The sequence below is a fragment of the Nerophis lumbriciformis genome, linkage group LG30, assembly GCF_033978685.3.
Source record: "Nerophis lumbriciformis linkage group LG30, RoL_Nlum_v2.1, whole genome shotgun sequence".
Lineage (NCBI taxonomy): Eukaryota > Metazoa > Chordata > Actinopteri > Syngnathiformes > Syngnathidae > Nerophis > Nerophis lumbriciformis.
In genome coordinates, this window is record NC_084577.2 from 21,227,587 (window position 1) to 21,250,086 (window position 22,500).

General features: G+C 40.6%; 1 protein-coding gene across 1 annotated transcript in view; it reads right to left on the minus strand.

Annotated features, from left to right (window-relative positions):
- si (sucrase-isomaltase) overlaps window positions 1-22,500 on the minus strand; it is a 217,565-nt gene that overhangs the window by 46,877 nt on the left and 148,188 nt on the right. Inside the window, exons 28-38 of the mRNA XM_061925793.1 lie at window positions 21,763-21,859; window positions 18,272-18,384; window positions 17,866-17,991; window positions 9,307-9,435; window positions 8,987-9,100; window positions 6,864-6,926; window positions 6,640-6,756; window positions 6,166-6,256; window positions 5,940-6,078; window positions 4,208-4,341; window positions 4,065-4,099 (exon numbers count right to left, since the gene is read on the minus strand). Of these exons, the coding sequence (XP_061781777.1) occupies window positions 4,065-4,099; window positions 4,208-4,341; window positions 5,940-6,078; window positions 6,166-6,256; window positions 6,640-6,756; window positions 6,864-6,926; window positions 8,987-9,100; window positions 9,307-9,435; window positions 17,866-17,991; window positions 18,272-18,384; window positions 21,763-21,859 (1,158 nt within the window). The remainder of the gene's footprint in view (window positions 1-4,064; window positions 4,100-4,207; window positions 4,342-5,939; window positions 6,079-6,165; window positions 6,257-6,639; window positions 6,757-6,863; window positions 6,927-8,986; window positions 9,101-9,306; window positions 9,436-17,865; window positions 17,992-18,271; window positions 18,385-21,762; window positions 21,860-22,500) is intronic.

Below are 22,500 nucleotides of genomic sequence, written 5' to 3' on the forward strand. Positions count from 1 at the left end.
ATACAGTATTTGCCTTGAGCTCTTATTTTGAAGGCGCTAAGAGCGGAAGTGATGTCACGTTGCGGAGGTTTTTGAAAGAATGTAAATAAAGTGGTCCTCGTGTAAACTGGAGCCTCCGTGTTTGTTATTTTGTAGTTTCATACAGTATAGGCGACATTTATAAACCCTCGGTTACACTTTTTTAAATAGATTCAATCTTGCACGTGGAAAGTTTAAGTGAGGGCTTTAGTTGCGGCGCATGGACTTAATTTCTAAGTAAAGGTAAGACCATAATAACGTTTTTTTTAATTAAATGTGCTTTTTTGTGTGCTACAGTTTGTATGTGTAAAGTTAAAGTTAAGTTAAAGTACCAATGATTGTCACACACACACTAGGTGTAATGAAATTTGTCCTCTGCATTTGACCCATCCCCTGGTTCACCCCCTGGGAGGTGAGTGAGGCAGTGGGCAGCAGCGGCGCCGCACCTGGGAATCATTTTTGGTGATTTAACCCCTAATTCCAACCCTTGATGCTGAGTGCCAAGCAGGGAAGAATGCTGGTATGAGCTTTTAAACATAACCCGTTAACTGCTGCCAATCAAATGGTGAATAAGATACTCTTTAGGGTTCATATGTTTGTAAATCTGACTGTGATTAAGTCAGTGCCTCACCAGCCATCAACCTCACTGCACGTCACTGATACATTGAATTATCTACATTATTTACAATCTGGGGGGTGGGATGTGGGGGGGTTCGGACGGGGGGGTTAGGTTTGGTCGATATCAAATGGACATTGAAACAGTGTAGGTCTGACTTGGTAGGATATGTACAGTGAGCAGTGAACATAGTGAGTTCACAAAGCATAAGAACAAGTATATACATTTGATTAATTACAATCCGGGGAGGTGGGATGTGGAGGGGGGAGGGTGTTAGTCAAGGGTTGAAGTTGCCTGGATTCTGGAGGTTTTTTGTTTTTTTTACATTGCAAGTGTTTTATATCTCTGAAAATCTTATATAAATGCAATCTTTTGCAGCATTCGAAAGGATCTGACAATCTGAGCATAAGCTGCAGCAGGGATTTTCAAAGTTTTGCACTGTGAGCCTCCCCTCCAAGAACATCAAAGTGCTAGAAAATAAGGTTGCTGAGAGATCTAGTTTACTGGCAATTAGGACTGTCAAAAGAACTGATACTTCAATACCAAGTTGATATCAACACACAAAAAAATATGATAATATATATATATATATATACACATATATACATACATACAGTCGTGGTCAAACATTTACATTCACTTGTAAAGAACATAATGTCATGGCTGTCTTGAGTTTCCAATAATTTACACAACTCTTATGTTTTTGTGATGGAGTGATTGGAGCACATACTTGTTGGTCACAAAAAAAAACATTCATGAATTATCATGGGTCTACTGAAAATGTGAGCAAATCTGCTGAGTCAAAAGTATACATACAGCAATGTTAATATTTGGTTAAATGTCCCTTGGCAAGTTTCACTGCAATAAGGCGCTTTTGGTAGCCATCCACAAGCTTCTGGTAAGCTTCAGGTAGAACTTTTGACCACTCCTCTTGACAAATTTGGTGCAGTTCAGCTAAATGTGTTGGTTTTCTGACATGGACTTGTTTCTTCAGCATTGTCCACATGTTCTCAATGGGGTTTAAGTCAGGACTTTGTGAAGGCCATTCTAAAACCTTAATTTTAGCCTGATTTAGCCATTCCTTTACCACTTTTGACGTGTGTTTGGGGTCATTGTCCTGTTGGAACACCCAACTGCGCCCAACTGATGATTCTAGGTTGTCCTTAAGAATTTGGAGGTAATCCTCGTTTTTCATTGTCCCATTTACTCTCTGTAAAGCACCAGTTCCATTGGCAACAGAACAGGCCCGTAGCATAATACTACCACCACCATGCTTGACGATAAGAATTGTGTTCCTGGGATTAAAGGCCCCACCTTTTCTCCTCCAAACATATTGCTGGGTATTGTGGCCAAACAGCTCAATTTTTGTTTCATCTGACCACAGAACTTTCCTCCAGAAGGTCTTATCTTTGTCCATGTGTAAGCATCAAACTTTAGACATGCCTTAAGGTGTCGCTTCTGGAACAAGAGCTTCCTTCTTGCATGGTAGCCTCTCAGTCCATGGCCATGCAAAACATGCTTGACTGTGGACACTGACACCTGTGTTCCAGCAGCTTCCAATTTATTGCAGACCTGCTTTTTGGGGGTTCTCGGTTGACTCTTGATCATCCAGGTGGCGGCATGGCGTAGTGGGTAGACCAACCGTGCCAGAAACCTGAGGGTTGCAAGTTCGCTCCCCGCCTCTTACCATCCAAAAATCGCTGCCGTTGTGTCCTTGGGCGGTACACTTCACCCTTTGCCCCCGGTGCCACTCACACCGGTGAATTGAATGATAGGTGGTGGTCGGAGGGGCCGTTGGCGCAAATTTCAGCCACGCTTCCGTCAGTCTACCCCAGGGCAGCTGTGGCTATGAAAGTAGCTTACCACCACCACGTGTGAATGATTGATGGATTCTACATGTAAAGCGACTTTGGGTACTTAGAAAAGCGCTATATAAATCCCAGTTATTATTATTATCCTGACCAATTTTCTCTCAGCAGCAGGTGATAGCTTGCGTTTTCTTCCTGATCATGGCAGTGACAAAACTGTGTCATGCACTTCATACTTACGAACAATTGTCTGCACAGTTGCTCTTGCGACCTTAAGCTGCTTTGAAATGGCTCCAAGTGACTTTCCTGACTTGTTCAAGTCAATGATTGTTTTTTTCAGAACTATGCTTTGACTTTCCCATTGTCGGGTTTGTAACCGAGTCTAACGACTGCATTTAAATGGGCTCAGAGAAGTCAACAGGTGTCATCAATTATAATCACTCACCTGAAGTTAAGAGGCCATGTCATGAAGCTAATTTGATTTGATTGTAACTTTTCTACAACATTGATAATGTATGTCGCTGTATATATACTTTTGACTCAGCAGATTTGGGCACATTTTCAGTAGACCCATAATCAATTCATAAAATAACCAATTTTCATGAATGTTTTTTGTGACCAACAAGTATATGCTCCGATTACTTTGTCACAAAAAATAAGAGTTGTAGAAATGATTGGAAACTCAAGACAGCCATGACATTATGTCCTTCACAAGTGTATGTAGACTTTTGACCACGACTGTATATATACATACAAATACATATATATTTATATATTTTCAGGGCACATAACACAGCAAAAATAGAGCAAAAATGAATAATGTAAACAGATACAACTTTAAAGTTAATGCTAACAACGATTTAAAACACACATATTTGGCCTATTTCATGCCAAATTATATAATATTGCTCTGTGTTTTATATACATGACGGCTCTGTTTAGTTACCATTTGGCAGCTGACATTGGAATTTAAAGCCGTTGATGCTTGAAAGCCATGAAAGCCTTGAACAATATGTTGAAGCACAGTGATATTAAATGCTTGACACATACTTTCAATAAAGTAGTGAATTTTAAAGTACATGGGATCAGTTTTTTTTATTATCTTTATGGTGGTATTGAGTACGTATCAAGGATCATTGAAATACACAGATTTTGTATTGACTACCTATATTGTGGTATTGTGACAACCCTACTTGCGATGGATGCTCTTGAGCAAGCCAAGCAACACCCCCAGACTGTTGCATGAGATATAAGTTATATCATATAGATATACATACATATATAAGGAATCCTGATTGTGAAAGCATTCTACTGGACTTTTCTATTAAATGGTTTCATTCTTATTTCAAGTTTTGTCCAAAAATGAATATACCGGTACTGTAGTAGAAAAAAATGAAAAGGCTAAGCATAAAATGTCCGAATTTTTTTCAGATATTGACTGACAGTATCAGGCTTCCTGCGTCTTGTAGGAACATTCTCTACAAGATGTCCTTTGATCAAAGTGTCCAGCAAAATAAAATAACAGCACAGCATCAGTGTAATCTTTTTACAGTGGACAAGGTCACATCAATAAGATTATGTCCGTATAAAGAAAAAAAAACAGATTAGATGTTGACACTCACATAAGAGATGCCAAACAGACTGAATTCCATCATGCCTGCAAGACAAGAACGGGAAAATACTCAGGATACATGTGCAATTATTGATTGAATTAAATACAAGATGTTGTATATGCGGTTTAATTATAGCAAGTGTTTTTACATACCTATGATGGACTTGTATAACTGGTCCCAGCTGGAATTGTTGTCACCCAGCCAATGTCCTACCCATTTTCCGCTGGAGGGGTAAGTGGACCTGGTCACCACTATTCCTCTTTTACCTGTCACATCCAGCACGGCACTGCACAAAGAAGAGAGGCGTTACATGTGCATACATCTACATGAAAACATTATATTCTGACCCCAAACCTGAAACCCTGCACTACCAGCCCAGTGTATGGCATTGTTGGTGTGACATTTTAGAGTACATGTGAACACATTTGAATAAAGTCCACCGAATAGGTTAAACATTCATCTTTTTTACCAGTCCGGTTTGGCTATGGCTTCAATGAACTGTGGTCTCCAGTGTTTGTTGAAGCCTTTGGAATGACCTCCAGATCTGAGGCCCTGGTTCTTATCCGGAAAAAGGTGGATTTCACCCTATGGGTTAGAAGTGAGGTCTCGCTCCAGGTAGATTAGTTCAAGTATCTTGGGATCTTGGTCATGAGTGAGGGAAGGCGGGACTGCTAGATAGACGAATTCGAGTCACTGTACCAAACTGTTGTGGTGAAGAAAGAGCTGAGCCGGGCAGCAAAGGTCTCGGTTTACTGATCGATCTACTTTCCTACCCTCACCTATGGGTACGAGCTTTCGGTAGTGACCGAAAGACCAAAATCATCGGTTCAAGCTGTTGGAAAGAGTTTTCTACAGAGAATGGCTGCTCGGTCAACTGGGAGAAACCCAGAGTAGAGCCACTGCTTATTTGCATCAAGAGCAGCAAGTTGATGTAGCTATAGAATCTATAGACACTCCCTGGTGATGTCTTCTGGGTATGCCCAGCCGAAAGGAGGCAGACCCAGGACATACTGAACGGGTAAGTCTTCCAACTGGCTGGTGGAAATGGAAGAAGTGGCTGAGGTAGGGATGTCAGGGCTTCCTTACTGAAAACCAAATAAGCAGAAGAAAATGGATGGATGGATTGATGGATGGAGGTTTATCCTCAACAGAAACATCAAATTATTATTTCTCTACAAAAAAAAGCCTATCCTGTCAAAACATATCCAACATAGAAAGCCAAAGGGGAGTCACACTTCTCAATTGATCTTTAAATCTGTAGGTGTTACTTTTGTCATAAATAACAACCGTATGGATTGTAAAGGTTACCCCACCCAGCTTTTCTGAGGTTAAAAGTCAGATGGGTAGATTCATGTTCCTTGTCAGGCACATCTTTAATAATTTAGGGATTATTGAGCTGGGCATGGATCACATTCGGTGATGCTTGACACGGGTGTAGTCAAAGGTCATATTGGTATTTTTTTTCCTTTTTTGACAGTGCTCCATCTGACTTGTTCACGGTGATGGGTCTGTGGAGCCCACACACTGTTCTTTCCATCTGTTTAATGTCAGGGCAACAGGTCAGCATCAACTGATGGCTCATGGACTTAAGTTGTGGTCAATAGTAGCTGGTAAACTGTGAGAGATACAGAGCTAATAAGTGCAGCTCAGTCTTTCAGGGTCATGATTCGTCGGTTTTCCACCAGCTCTATGTCATTGCTAGCATTTGCACGTCTTCTCTCTGTTTGGATGTACACATGGGTAGTGGCGGGAACTCCTATTGCGCTGTCCGCCCACAAAGCACAAGGAGCCGGTTCTGCTCCTTTCAACTCACCGCCGTGGAGAAGTGGATTTTAGAAGTAACTTTAAACCTTTAGTGTATCTTTACAATACTTGATGTCTTACTCATAAGTAGCTTTGCTGTGGGACCACCCGTAGAGGCTATGGACATCGTAGTGCTTGACTGCCTTTCCGTCACTCAGTATCTGTTCGCTGTTCATGCACAAGGTCTTATGGTTTAAACCGAGATGTTTGGATTCCAAAGCTATTTGGAAAAAAAACACAGGCAGATTATTTACTGCTTAATAACCAAATTACAGGAAATGAAAATATCCAAACACTGTTGTCTTACATGGCATATATGGAGGATTCTCAAGCAAATGGTTACCCAAACACTTCCCCCCAACTGTACCGTGCACAAAAGTAACAGGCTCATTCATATCCTACAAAGAAGGATAGAAAGAAAAGAGAATTATTTGAGCATAAAAATAACAAGAACAGCAACAACAAATTATGGTCTGTAAATTAGAATCAGCGTTGCCGGGCATACGATGACTAATGTATGTGTCTGATATATCCCCTATGAAAGATAAATAATAAATGATCATTTGACCGGCATTGCACTATTTTCAAAGGTAAATCTGCATGATAAATTACACAATACACATTATTTGGTAATGTTGTTAATGTTTTACTGTAGCAGATGGCCTTGAGCAAGGTCTAATTGGGTATGTACAAAAATGTTTAGCTTTAAGTTTCTGGTACGATACTTCGTAATTTCCCATCTGGCAACACTGATTACATATATCTCCTTCAGGTCACTCACAATCCAGATGCCATCAAATTTCATCATATTCTGATAGAAATCCATGATTTCTTGATGCCACCAATTTACGGTTACATTGCGGAAGAAGTCAGGGAAGGCGGTGTGAGCCCTGAAGAGCTGCAAAAATGTGACTTGTAGACATATTGAACATTTTCTGGTTCCAATTCAACATATTTGAAGGTACAGTATAATTAAAAAATCTGGTGTAACTTGTTGATTCATACCTCAAGTTGGGTATCCCAGTCCAGTGATTCATTGACATATATATTGGGTAAATCTGGCCATACCTACAAGTGAATAATGTGAAAATCATATAAATGATGAAACATGCACATACCAACATGGCACAATAATAATAACTTGATAATGCAATTTCTAGCGAAATTGCGTGTGAATGCTGACAAGCTGAAGCCGAACTGAAATGTTAAACGTCATGTAGCGCCAAATAACAAAATATGCGACTGGTATGCCTGCAAAATGAGCTTGAAAAAAACTAGCATGCTAGTGTTAGAATGCTAACAGTTAAAATCTGTGAAGTATCATAATGTATAACTCTGCAGTTGCTTAAATGAAAAATTAGCCCCCCAACCAAAAATAAAATACAAATCATGCTAACAGTTAACATGCATTTTGTAGCAAAATATGACTCTGAGGTATATGCCTGTAAATCAGCTTGAACAAAGCTAGAATGCGGAAGTTAGCATGCTATTAGACGTTAGGAAGTAGTACCACGTTTGAATAGAGAATCTGGGAATATTTTGGACAGAGAAAAACGATACCCTAGATCAGGGGTCGGCAACCCGTGGCTCCGGAGCCGCATGCGGCTCTTTGATCACTCTGATGCGGCTCAGCAGCTTACTTGCTGAACCCCCCAATTTTCCCGTGAGACTTCCGGATTTCAGTGCCTCTCGCAGAAAACTCCCGGGATTAATATTCACCCTTACGGCTATAATAAGGGCGTGCCATGATGGTACAACATTTGGCGCCCTCTAAAATCTGTATCAACAGCGTGCCAGCCCAACACTTGTTATACAGTATACATTTTCTGCTTGCACACGTACGTGGCAGCAAGGCATACTTGGTCAACAGCCACACAGGTTACACTGACGGTGGTCATATAAAACAACTTTAACACTCTTACTAATAATGCGCCACACTTTGAACCAAAACCAAACAAGAACGACAAACACATTTCGGGAGAACATCTGCACCTTAACACAACATAAACACAACAGAACAAACACCCAGAATCCCATGCAGCCCTGACTCTTTCGGGCTACATTATACACTCCTGCTACCACCAAACCCCGCCCCCACCCCAACCCTGCTCCCTCACACATCAACCCCCCCCTCTCTCTCTGTGCGTCGGTTGAGGTGGGCGGGGCTTGGTAGCGGGGGGGGGGGGGGGGGGGGTGTATAATGTATCCCGGAAGAGTTAGGGCTGCATGGGATTCTGGGTATTTGTCCTGTTGTGTTTATGTTGTGTTACGGTGCAGATGTTCTCCCGAAATGTGTTTGTCATTCTTGTTTGGTGTGGGTTCACAGTGTGGCGCATTATTAGTACCGGTAAGAGTGTTAAAGTTTTTTTTTTATACCGCCACCGTCAGTGTGACCTGTGTGGTTGTTGACAAAGTATGCCTTGCTGTTACCTACGTGAGCAAGCGGAAGCCACATACAACGTGTGGCTGATCAGGCACGCTGACTGTAGTGGGTGCTATATGCTGTACCATCACGGCACGCATGACGCTGACAAGCGCCATTAATTTAAAACTTGCGTGCCGCACCAGCTTTCAAATTCCACATAAAGGTGTGGGCAGCGTATCTGAGACCCTTGGTTTATACATAGCACAAAGCAAAAAAAAACTTTGTATGCAGTGTTATTTCATTTAAAATTTCAAAAAAAATTTGCGGCTCCCATTGTTTTCTATAATTTGTGAAACTGGTCAAAATGGCTCTTTGACTGGTAAAGGTTGCCGACCCCTGCCCTATATGTCATGAATAGGTGGAATGTACTGATGTTGAAATCAGTTGAAAACTGTGGGAGAAGTAAGAATAACGGGAATAATCAGTAGTATCGAAAAGTGAGTATTCAGGGAAAAACTGGATTTCTGGAACTTTGAATATTGTTAGTTTGAATGTCCAGGCTGACTGGAGTGTGTTAATAGTGCAATGGTTTGATTACAATATTGTCCATTCATTCCTAAATGGGAAAATGCCCTTTAAAACATGTACAGTCATTCCTGGAAATGTGGGACATTCATATACATATATATTTATGAATGAGCCGAAATGATACAAATCAGAATACTGATTCAGCATCCACAGAATAATGATGGATATATCTTACCTTCCCCCACACAATGTCATCACCAAGGTTTTTGGGCCATTTGATGAAGACATCGGCAGCTTTACCTCTGTCAAAGGCAGGGTAATTAGTCTCATTGCCTGAAATAGCCGGGTCCTGGAATTGAACATAAAGAAATGTAGATGTTTCAAAGCTCTCCCGGTGGTTTTTCTTTTACTCTGGTGTCCCACATCTTAAAATCATACATGCAAAGTTAAGCGACTGAATGAGTGAACTGAACACAAAACAACGTGACTGTTTGCATACTTTAGTCTCTTTTGCTGTCAGTTTGTTGGAAAATAGGACTGCCAAGGTAATATTACCAGAATGAAGATGAACCGCATGCCGTCTTTTCTCATGTTTTCAACAAGGGCAGGGAGTCCAGCAAAATCGGGGTCCAGGACAAAGTCCAGCCTCCGATCCATGTAGTCAATGTCTGCATATTGCACGTCCTGCAGATTCCAGACAGGAAAAAAAACCCAACAAAAGTAAAAATAAATTGCAAATATTGAACACAGAACATGTCTAAAACTACATTTTTGATTTAACAAAATGCTCTGGGCAGATTAGACTTTAGTAAAAACATTAAACAATGTGTTCCAGTTGATTCTTACGATTAACTGGAAGTAGAGTATGTCCTATGCATAGGAACACAACATTATATTCCTAAATTTTTCCCCTTTTCTGTTACTCCAAAAGCCCACTTTGACATAATTCAGCATATGGACAATCAAAAATAAAGGCTGTAGAGCATGGTCCTTCAAGGTTTTCCAGGCTAAGGACCCCCTAACTGATGGGGAGATGGAACGGTGACCCCCTACTTAGATGAAATATTTTTGAATTAAATACACATAACAAACAGTGTATACCGTATTTTTCGGACTATAAGTCGCATTTTTTTTCATAGTTTGGCCGGGCTCCAGTGCGACTTATATGTTTTTTTCCTTCTTTATTATGCATTTTCGGCAGGTGCAACTTATACTCCGGTGCGACTTATACTCCGAAAAATACGGTACTTCTATTGTACACAGAACACATGAAATACATTTAAAATACACACATAAAAAATAAATACAATCATTAAATACAACAATAATAAAAGAACAACTGAATTACTTTTCTGAGACAACAATTTATATCCAAAATTGTCTCTCACCGTCACGTCACATATTACATTGGTCAAGTGCTCCAAAGCCAACCCAGCAGGCACAAGACATTAAAACAACGTTGAGAACTTGTTGAATTAGGTCTGACGTTGAGCAACTCAAACATAACGTTAAAACAACATGCTTTTTGACAACATTTATTCAATGTCAGGCTGTGACGTTGATCTGACCATTGAATTTTGATCATTCCCCAACCAATATTGTACAACACAAATACAACGTTGAAACAACATGCTTTTTGATTACGTTTAATCAATGTCAGATTCTGACGTTGATTTGACCATTGAATTTTGGTCATTTCCCAACCAACATTTTACAACACAAATACAACATTGAAACAACATGCTTTTTGACATTTAATCAATGTTGGGTTCTGACGTTGATTCGACCATTGAATTTTGGTCATTTCCTCACCAACGTTTTACAACACAAATACAACGTTGAAACAACATGCTTTTTGACAACGTTTAATCAATATTGGGTTCTGACCTTGATTTGACTGTGAATTTTGATAATTTCCCTACCAATATTCTACAACACAAATCCAACGTTGAAACAACATGCTTTTTGATGACGTTTAATCAATGTCGGATTCTGACGTTGATTTGACCATTGAATTTTGATCATTTCTCTACCAATATTCTACAACACAGATATAACGTTGAAACAACATGCTTTTTGACGACGTTTATTCAATGTCAGGTTGTGACGTTGATTCGACCATTGAATTTTAGTCATTTCCCCACCAACATTTGACAACACAACTATAACATTGAAACAACATGCTTTTTGACGTTTAATAAATGTTGGGTTCTGACGTTGATTTGACCATTGAATTTTGGTCATTTCCTCACCAACGTTATACAACACAAATACAATGTTGAAACAACATGCTTTTTGACAACGTTTAATCAATGTTGGGTTCTGACCTTGATTTGACTGTGAATTTTGATAATTTCCCTACCAATATTCTACAACTTAAATACAACGTTGAAACAACATGTTTTTTGACGACGTTTAATCAATGTTGGGTTCTGACGTTGATTTGACCATTGAATTTTGATCATTTCCCAACTAATGATCTATAACACAAATACAACATCAAAACAACATGCTTTTTTACGACATTTATTCAATGTCAGGCTGTGACGTTGATTTGACCATTGAATTTTGATCATTTCCCAACACAAATTCTACAACACAAAAACAACATTAAAACAACATGCTTTTTTGACAATATTTGATCAATGTTGGGTTCTGACGTTGATTTGACCGTTGAATTTTGATAATTTCCCAACCGATATTCTACAACACAAATACAACGTTGAAACAACATGCTTTTTGACGACGTTTAATCGATGTTGGATTCTGACGTTGATTTGACCATTGGATTTTGGTCATTTCCCAACCAATATTCTACAACACAAATACAACGTTGAAACAACTTGCTTTTTGACAACGTTTATTCAATGTCAGGTTGTGACGTTGGTTTGTCCATTGAAATGTGGCCATTTCCCAACCAACAACGTGAATCCAACGTTGCCCTTTAAAGTTGTCTCAATTTACAAATACAACTATTTTGCTACGTTGTTTCAAAGTCAGTTTTAAAGGACATGTATGTATAATCAACGTTGTATCAATGTCTAATGCCTGCTGGGAACCACAGATGGTTCCCATCATACCTGACCACATTATTAAAATAACAATATTAATACATATAAAACATAGAGACACAATCAAGAAATATAACAAGGCTCAGGATTACACTTCCTTGTATCCCTTTTGTTGATTTCCAGTCCTGTGTACCCCGTTGTTGTCTTTCAGGTGTTCCTAGTCCTACCTTCTTCAAATATTGTCCCGGGCTAATCGGAAAGGATTATTTCCACTTCTCCGCCCAGATCTTTTAATAGCACTGACTCAATGGCCACTCTTGCTAGTTTCATGAACATTAACACTCTTTAGTTTTAATAACCATCACGGTCGCGATAGTCAAGACGCAGGGAACAAGTGCGTGACTAATATTGCTTGCGTTTATCTTCTCTGAGCATTTCACGACGTTCATTTTCACTTCCATGTCGCACTGCTTCAATAGAGACATAATTAAGACCGTAAAGTTAACTGAAAAGTGACGTGACTGTAATCTTTATGTAGCTGTGGTTCTGATAGGACCGTCTGACTCAAAGTTTTAAAGCAAATATCTTCACTACAGTGTGTTGGATCAATGTTAATTATATTTGCATACATTTTAATCAGTGAAAAACCAATTCTGAAACGTCTAATCGACCAACAATTTCATGACCCACCTGCCGTACCACCGCGGACACTACGACATTCGTACTGGGAGAAAGAGGCGGTTTTGTCTGTGTTTTCTTCCTAGGAGGCGCTAGAGCGCAATTTTGAGTTTTGGGGTTTGTTTTTTTTGACTAAACAGTTTTGTTCGCCAGTACTGATGTGTGTGTCAAATTTGGTGAGTTTCAAGCATGTTAAAGGGGAACATTATCACAATTTCAGAAGGGTTAAAACCATCAAAAATGAGTTCCCAGTGGATTACTTTATTTTTCGAAGTTTTTTTCAAAATTTTACCCATCACGCAATATCCCTAAAAATAAGCTTCAAAGTGCCTGATTTTAACCATCGTTATATACACCCGTCCATTTCCTGTGACGCCAATACAAACAAACATGGCGGATAGAACAGCAAGCTATAGCGACATTAGCTCGGATTCAGACTCGGATTTCAGCGGTTTAAGCGATTCAACAGATTATGCATGTATCGAAACGGATGGTTGTAGTGTGGAGGCAGGTAGCGAAAACGAAATTGAAGAAGAAACTGAAGCTATTGAGCCATATCGGTTTGAACCGTATGCAAGCGAAACCGACAAAAACGACATGATAGCCAGCAACACGGGAGAAAACGAGGACAAATTCGGCGATCGCCTTCTAACCAACGATTGGTATGTGTTTGTTTGGCATTAAAGGAAACTAACAACTATGAACTAGGTTTACAGCATATGAAATACATTTGGCAACAACATGCACTTTGAGAGTGCAGACAGCCCATTTCAGGCGCGCTAAGAACATATATTTTTCCACGATTTCAGCACTCAGGTTAACCATACCTAAATAGACAAAAAAATACTGCATTACACAAGACTACCCGGATGTACTCGAATGATTGAAAAAAATAAATGTTTTTAAGCTAAATTATTGGTAAACACAGTTTATGTATAATAATTTACGTAAAACCGCGAGTAATGAATAACGTTTTCATCAATTAATATATTCTGTAGACATACCCTCATCTGCTCTCTTTTCCTAAAAGCTGATCTGTCCAGTTTTGGAGTTGATGTCAGCATCTGCTTTGAGTGTCGCAGGATATCCACACATTCTTGCCATCTCTGTCGTAGCATAGCTTTTGTCAGTAAAGTGTGCGGAACAAACGACTGACCATTTCGGTGGCTTTCCCCACAGCCTCGTATTTTGAACAAATTTCGTCCAATTTCGTGCCACTTTCGCATCTTTGGGCCACTGGTGCAACTTGAATCCGTCCCTGTTCGTGTTGTTACACCCTCCGACAACACACCGACGAAAGTGAGAAAATGGGGGATTGCTTCCCGATGTCATCGCTCCGAGAGAGAATAATAGAAAGGCGTTTGATTCGCCAAAATTCACCCATTTAGAGTTCGGAAATCGGTTAAAAAAAGATATTGTCTTTTTTCTGCAACATCAAGGTATATATTGACGCTTACATAGGTCTGGTGATAATGTTCCCCTTTAAGGGGGTCAAATTACAGCGCAAAGCTGCGAAATAATAATAATAATAATAATAATTAAAGCTGCAAGCAGCGTTGGACGGGACCAACTTTTGCTGGTGTTTTCTGCCTTTACCCATCCATCCATCCATCCATCCATCCATTTTCTACCGCTTATTCCCTTTTGGGGTCGCGGGGGGCGCTGGAGCCTATCTCAGCTACAATCGGGCGGAAGGCGGGGTACACCCTGGACAAGTCGCCACCTCATCGCAGGGCCAACACAGATAGACTGACAACTTTCACACTCACATTCACACACTAGGGCCAATTTAGTGTTGCCAATCAACTTATCCCCAGGTGCATGTCTTTGGAGGTGGGAGGAAGCCGGAGTACCCGGAGGGAACCCACGCAGTCACGGGGAGAACATGCAAACTCCACACAGAAAGATCCTGAGCACGGGATTGAACCCAAGACTACTCAGGACCTTCGTATTGTGAGGCAGATGCACTAACCCCTCTTCCACCGTGCTGCCCTCTGCCTTTACCCATTCAACATATCTTTACCTGCACAATACCCACCTTCCCTGCATCCTGGGATAACACTGGTGCTTCTTTCTTTCACCCATACAACATATCTTTACCCGCACATTACCTACCTTCTCTGCATAGTGGGGTCACGCTAATGTTAGTCCTAAGTGTCCCAATACCTGTCTACTGTTAGTCCTAAGTGTCCCAATACTTTTGCCTTGTTAGGCTTGTTGAAGACCTATGTTGTAAAGCATACTCTGCAATGGATATGAATTAGGTAAATGGTTTTGTTCTATTATGCTACATGAAATATTTTCCATGTACTGCATTTGTACTGCTCGATCTGAGGGTCTTCTTGAATCTGATTTAGTGTTATACAGTTACTCTCTATAGATAGCGAAGGGCATTATACTAAACACATACGGTGTTCAGCTCAATCAATGTGTTTCAATGTTGCTTTAAATTACGATGACTGAACATTCATATTTTGACACGACCCTGTTTTGTTTTTAAAGTGATGAAAATATTCTGAACACAAAACAACATTACTATTTGTTTGCATACTTTAGTCTCTTTTCCTCTGATTGTTGGACCAAAAAAAAAAAAAAAAAAAAATATATATATATATATATATATATATATATATATATATATATATGTATATATATATATATATATATATATTGTTTTTTTTATTGGACCATTCGGGGATGCAAACTAAATGTAGAGATATTCTTTGTTAGTTGAAGTTAGAGATGTCCGATAATATCGGACTGCCGATATTATCGGCCGATAAATGCTTTAAAATGTAATATCGGAAATTATCGGTATAGGTTTAAAAAAGTAAAATGTATGACTTTTTAAAACGCCGCCGTACGGAGTGGTACACGGACGTAGGGAGAAGTGCAGAGCGCCGTTAAACCCTGAAGGCACTGCCTTTGCGTGCCGGCCAAATCACATAATATCTACGGCTGTTCACACACACAAGTGAATGCAAAGCATACTTGGTCAACAGCCATACAGGTCACACTGAGGGTGGCCGTAAAAACAACTATAACATTGTTACAAGTACGCGCCACACTGTGAACCCACACCAAACAAGAATGACAAACACATTTCGGGAGAACATCCACACCGCAACACAACATAAACACAACAGAACAAATACCCAGAAACCCTTGCAGCGCTAACTCTTCCAGGACGCTACAATATACACCCCCCCCCCCAACCCTGCCCACCTCAACCTCCTCATGCTCTCTCAGGGAGGGCATGTCCCAAATTCCAAGCTGCTGTTTTGAGGCATGTTAAACAAAAAAAAAAAGCACTTTGTGACTTCAATAACAAATATGGCAGTGCCATGTTGGCATTTTTTTTGCCTAACTTGAGTTGATTTATTTTGGAAAGCCTTGTTACATTGTTTAATGCATCCAGCGGGGCATCACAATAAAATTAGGCATAATAATGTGCTAATTCCACGACTGTGTATATCGGTATCGGTTGATATCGGAATCGGTAATTAAGAGTTGGACAATATCGGAATATCGGATATCGGCAAAAAAGCCATTATCGGACATCTCTAATTACAACTGAGTACGGCTGCGGCCCATACAGAACACAGCTGTGAAAAATATATTTTTTGGCGGCCCTCTAGGGGGCGCTCGCGGCCCAACAAAAGAGGTTAGGTAATATTTGAGTGGACCCCGGGCCCCTTTGTAGTAGAAAAGTTGGACCCTGAGGTCAAAAAGGTTAGGAAACCAAGCTCCAATGCAAAGTCAAAATACAAACCCTGTTTCCATATGAGTTGGGAAATTGTGTTAGATGTAAATATAAACAGAATACAATGATTTGCGAATCATTTTCAACCCATATTCAGTTGAATATGCTACAAAGACAACATATTTGATGTTCAAACTGATAAACATTTTTTTTTGTGCAAATAATCATTAACTTTAGAATTTGATGCCAGCAACACGTGACAAAGAAGTTGGGAAAGGTGGCAATAAATACTGATAAAGTTGAGGAATGCTCATCAAACACTTATTTGGAACATCCCACAGGTGAACAGGCACATTGGGAACAGGTGGGTGCCATGATTGGGTATAAAAGTAGATTCCATGAAATGCTCAGGCATTCACAAACAAGGATGGGGCGAGGGTCACCACTTTGTCAACAAATGCATGAGCAAATTGTTGAACAGTTTAAGAAAAACCTTTCTCAAACAGCTATTGCAAGGAATTTAGGGATTTCACCATCTACGGTCCGTAATATCATCAAAGAGTTCAGAGAATCTGGAGAAATCACTGCACATAAGCAGCTAAGCCCGTGACCTTCGATCTCTCAGGCTGTACTGCATCGACAAGCGACATCAGTGTGTAAAGGATATCACCACATGGGCTCAGGAACACTTCAGAAACCCACTGTCAGTAACTACAGTTGGTCGCTATATCTGTAAGTGCAAGTTAAAACTCTCCAATGCAAGGCGAAAACCGTTTATCAACAACACCCAGAAACGCCGTCGACTTCGCTGGGCCTGAGCTCATCTAAGATGGACTGATACAAAGTGGAAAAAGTGTTCTGTGGTCTGACGAGTCCACATTTCAAATTGTTTTTGGAAATTGTGGACGTCGTGTCCTCCGGACCAAAGAGGAAAAGAACCATCCGGATTGTTATCGGCGCAAAGTTGAAAAGCCAGCATCTGGGATGGTATGGGGGTGTATTAGTGCCCAAGACATGGGAAACTTACACATCTGTGAAGGCGCCATTATTGCTGAAAGGTACATACAGGTTTTGGAGCAACATATGTTGCCATCCAAGCAACGTTACCATGGACGCCCCTGCTTATTTCAGCAAGACAATGCCAAGCCACATGTTACATCAACGTGGCTTCATAGTAAAATAGTGCAGGTACTAGACTGGCCTGCCTGTAGTCCAGATCTGTCTCCCATTGAAAATGTGTGGCGCATTATGAAGCCTAAAATACCACAACGGAGACCCCCGGACTGTTGAACAACTTAAGCTGTACATCAAGCAAGAATGGGAAAGAATTCCACCTGAGAAGCTTAAAAAATGTGTCTCCTCAGTTCCCAAACGTTTACTGAGTGTTGTTAAAAGGAAAGGCCATGTAACACAGTGGTGAACATGCCCTTTCCCAACTACTTTGGCACGTGTTGCAGCCATGAAATTCTAAGTTAATTATTATTTGCAAAAAGAAAAAAAAAAAGCTTATGACTTTGAACATCAAATATGTTGTCTTTGTAGTGCATTCAATTGAATATGGGTTGAAAAGGATTTGCAAATCATTGTATTCCGTTTATATTTACATCTAACACAATTTCCCAACTCATATGGAAACGGGGTTTGTAGATAGATGCATGGTACTCTCTGCAGTTAAGTAAATACAAGTATACATCAAGAACATATGTATCACAGAGGACTTACATAAGGAATGTCTGCTTTCCTCATCTCCTTGTATAGATCTTCTATCTCCTGGTCGTTGGCGTAACCATAGCGACAAAGCTGGAATCCAAGGGACCAATAGGCAGGTAGAACAGGTCGTCCGATCAGCTATTGAAGTTAAAAAACAAACAAGGAAGTCACAGCACTTTAGCAAAGAAAAAGTTGTATGGCAACAAAAAAACAAAAAGTATGTGTGTGTGTGTGTGTGTGTGTGTGTGTGTGTTGTTTAGGCTGCCCAAATGAAAGAGCGCAATGAAGCGAGGAACTCCCAGCTGCTACAGTCCATCAACAGAGGCCCAGGGCCAGACACAACACACAGGCCCAACAAACACAACTTAAAAAGTGCTGTCTCTCGCACACAAACAAATGAGACTCCAAGAAGACTTACAGCGGTGTACTCCTGCACCACCATCTCGGGTGTAGGTCCCAGCACCATGTAGAAATCCAGGATGCCCCCCACAGTCCGGTAGGTTAAAGCTGGCGTCGGCTGGAAAGTCACGTCTGGGTGCAAAATAAAGTATAATTACTGAAATGTGTTCAAATACGCCGCTGCTCGTTCGAACCTGGGCTACGGCTATCGATTATTTTTGTATTTGAGTAACCTGTTAATATATTGAGTCATCAAATAAAACTCACTTTCCAACCTCAATGCGTCTTTTAGTCAAAATAGTTACAATAAAGAAGGATTTTACTAATAACATGAATTGTTTGTTATAAATGCACATAACATTCGATCCCTCAGGCTGTACTGCATCAAAAAGCGACATCAGTGTGTAAAGGATATCACCACATGGGCTCAGGAACACTTCAGAAAACCACTGTCAGTAACTACAGTTTGTCGCTACATCTGTGAGTGCAAGTTAAAACTCTACTATGCAAAGCGAAAGTCATTTATCAACAACACCCAGAAACGTTGCTGGCTTCGCTGGGCCCGAGCTCATCTCAGATGGACTGATGCAAAGTGGAAAAGTGTTCTGTGGTCTGACGAGTCCACATTTCAAATTGTTTTTGGAAACGGTGGACGTTGTGTCTTCTGGACCAAAAAGGAAAATAACCACCCGGATCGTTCAAAAAGTTCAAAAACCAGCATCTGTGATGGTATGGGGGTGTATTAGTGCCCAAGGCATGGGTAACTTACACATCTGTGAAAGCACCATTAATGCTGAAAGGTACATACAGGTTTTGGAGCAACATATGTTGCCATCCAAGCAACGTTATCATGGACGCCCCTGCTTATTTCAGCAAGACAATGTCAAGCCACGTGTTACAACAGCGTGGCTTCATAGTAAAGTGTGCGGGTACTAGACTGGCCTGCCTGTAGTCCAGACCTGTCTCCCATTGACAACAGAGACCCCTGGACTGTTGAACAACTTAAGCTGTACATCAAGCAAGAATGGTAAATAATTCCATACCAAACCAACTTTATTTATAAAGTCCTTTAAAAACAACCAAAATAACATTTAAAACAGAGGTAAAATACACATTGAAAAAGCAAATACAAATTATCTTAAGAACAATTTGTTAGAAAAAAGCAGTTAAACAGTTACAAACAGTTAAAAAAGTTAAAAACAGTATAAAGTCTCATGCTGGATTAAAAGCCAGTGAATAAAAATGGGTTTTAAGAAGGGTCTTAAAAGTAGCCAAAGAAGGGGCCTGTCTCACATGGAGAGGGAGATCGTTCCAGAGTTTGGGACCCACAACAGAGAAGACTCTGTATCCCTCTAAGCTTAAGCTTTGATTTGGGTACGTCCAGGAGCAGCTGAGGGACCGGTTGGGGGCATAGAGGTGGAGCAGCTCAGAGAGGTAAGGTGGGACAAAACCACGTAAAGATTTAAAAACGAGTAAAATAATTTTAAAATGGACTCAGGCAGCCAGTGGAGGGAAGCTAAAACAGGAGTAATGTGCTCTCTCTTTCTTGTGTTAGTTAAAAGTCGGGCAGCTGCATTTTGGACCAGGTGCAGACGTGAGAGGGAGGATTGACTAATTCCAAAATACAACGAGTTACAGTAATCCAGCCCAGATGTGATAAAGGCATGGATTACTGTTTCAAACTGTTGCCTAGAAAGACGGTTTTTAACCTTGGCCAGCTTATGTAAAAACAAAAATAAATAAATAAATAAAACCAGAAAAGCTTCAAAAATTGGTCTCTTCAGTTCCCAATCGTTTACTGAGTCTAGTTAAAAGGAAAGGCCATGTAACACAGTGGTAAAAATTCCCCTGTGACAACTTTTTTGCAACGTGTTGCTGCCATTAAATACTAAGTTAATGATTATTTGCAAAAAAAAAATAAAGTTTCTCAGTTGGAACATTAAATATCTTGTCTTTGCAGTCTATTCAATTGAATATAAGTTGAAAAGGATTTGCAAATCATTGTATTCTGTTTTTATTTACGATTTACACAACGTGACAACTTCACTGGTTTTTTGTTTTGTATTTGAACATTCCGAACTAAAGTTTTCCTAATTTCTGTCATAATTTTAACGCAACGAACTTGCACTAACACTGATTGGATCGCAATAATTTAAAGGCCTACTGAAACCCACTACTACTGACCACGCAGTCTGATAGTTTATATATCAATGATGAAATCTTAACATTGCAACACATGCCAATACGACCGGGTTAGCTTACTGAAGTGCAATTTTAAATTTCACGCGAAATATCCTGCTGAAAACGTCTCGGTATGATGGCTTGTACGGATTGTAGAGGACATTTTGGGACAGCATGGTGGCCAGCTATTAAGTCGTCTGTTTTCATCGCAAAATTCCACAGTATTCTGGACATCTGTGTTGGTGAATCTTTTGCAATTTGTTCAATGAACAATGGAGACAGCAAAGAAGAAAGCTGTAGGTGGGAAGCGGTGTATTGCGGCCGACTGCAGCAACACAAACACAGCCGGTGTTTCATTGTTTACATTCCCGAAAGATGACAGTCAAGCTTTACCATTGGCTTGTGGAGAACTGGGACAACAGAGACTCTTACCAGGAGGACTTTGAGTTGGATGCGCAGACGCGGTACCGTGAGTACGCATGCAGCTGCGGCTTCCAAACATTTGATCGCTTGCCCGTACGTGCGTGCCGCTATGTGCATGTCACGTACGTAACTTTGGGGACTTTGGGGAAATATATGTGCTGTATGAACTTTGGGCTGTGGGATTGAGTGTGTTGTGCAGGTGTTTGAGTTGTATTGGCGGGTTATATGGACGGGACGGGGGAGGTGTTTGTTATGCGGGATTAATTTGTGGCATATTAAATATAAGCCTGGTTGTGTTGTGGCTAATAGAGTATATATATGTCTTGTGTTTATTTACTGTTATAGTCATTCCCAGCTGAATAGCAGGTCCCACCCGCCTCTCACAGCATCTTCCCTATCTGAATCGCTCCCACTGCCCTCTAGTCCTTCACTCTCACTTTCCTCATCCACGAATCTTTCATCCTCGCTCAAATTAATGGGGAAATCGTCGCTTTCTCGGTCCGAATCGCTCTCGCTGCTGGTGGCCATGATTGTTAACAATGTGCAGATGTGAGGAGCTCCACAACCTGTGACGTCACGCTACTCGTCTGCTACTTCCGGTACAGGCAAGGTTTTTTTATCAGCGACCAAAAGTTGTGAACTTTATCGTCAATGTTCTCTACTAAATCTTTTCAGCAAAAATATGGCAATATTGCAAAATGATCAAGTATGACACATAGAATGGACCTGATATCCCTGTTTAAATAAGAAAATCGCATTTCAGTAGGCCTTTAAAGCTTAAAAAAAAGGCAGAGCCTCACCAGCTATGAAACCCGTTGCACATCACCGCTGTAGAAAAAATGCTCAAGACGTGTGAGGGCAGGAGTTTCAACAAGCATGCGAGTGTACGTGCGCGTATCGCCTCACCCATTGCGTTGCTGTTCAGCAGCAACACGCCGTGAGCATCTGCAGTGGTCTCCAGGCCCATATAGAATGGATGCACGCCGTAGCAGTTCACCTTGTACTGGAACAAACACAACACGGGTCAACTTATGGTTTGCAACTTGCTTTGTTTTTGTCTTGTTCATTATTTAGCTTTGGCAGACGCTCTGCTGCTTGCAGGATGTCGACATTTAAAGAATCACAAAGAGGTTACACACACACACACACATACACACACATACACACACACACACACAAGTGAGTATTAGGATGAAGATAAGGAACAAGACGGACTGGGCTGTGAGGGACTCATAGTGATGTGCGAGGGACAGGAAATCTGCCACTTTCAGATGTCAACATCCATGATGAAAGCCCACGGGCACGTCACACTTCATCAGCCTCCTGCTCTTCTGGTACCTAAGGAGCTGTTAAACTTCCATGTAACGTGTGTGTGTGTGTGTGTGTGTGCGTGTGTGATGCCCTGCTATTTGTTTGATCTCACGAAAGAGAAAGGTCAGGATTTGAATTTACCGTAAATTCCGTGCTATAAACCGTTACGTTTTTCCTACACTTTGAACCCTACGGCTTTGAAAACTGTGCGGATAATTTATGGATGTTTCTTTGCTGACGGCCATAATGCATTTACAGTTAAAAAAAACAAAACAAGAAAATACACTGAAAAAGTGTGTCGTTATATATGCTATGGCGCCATCTTTTCGACAA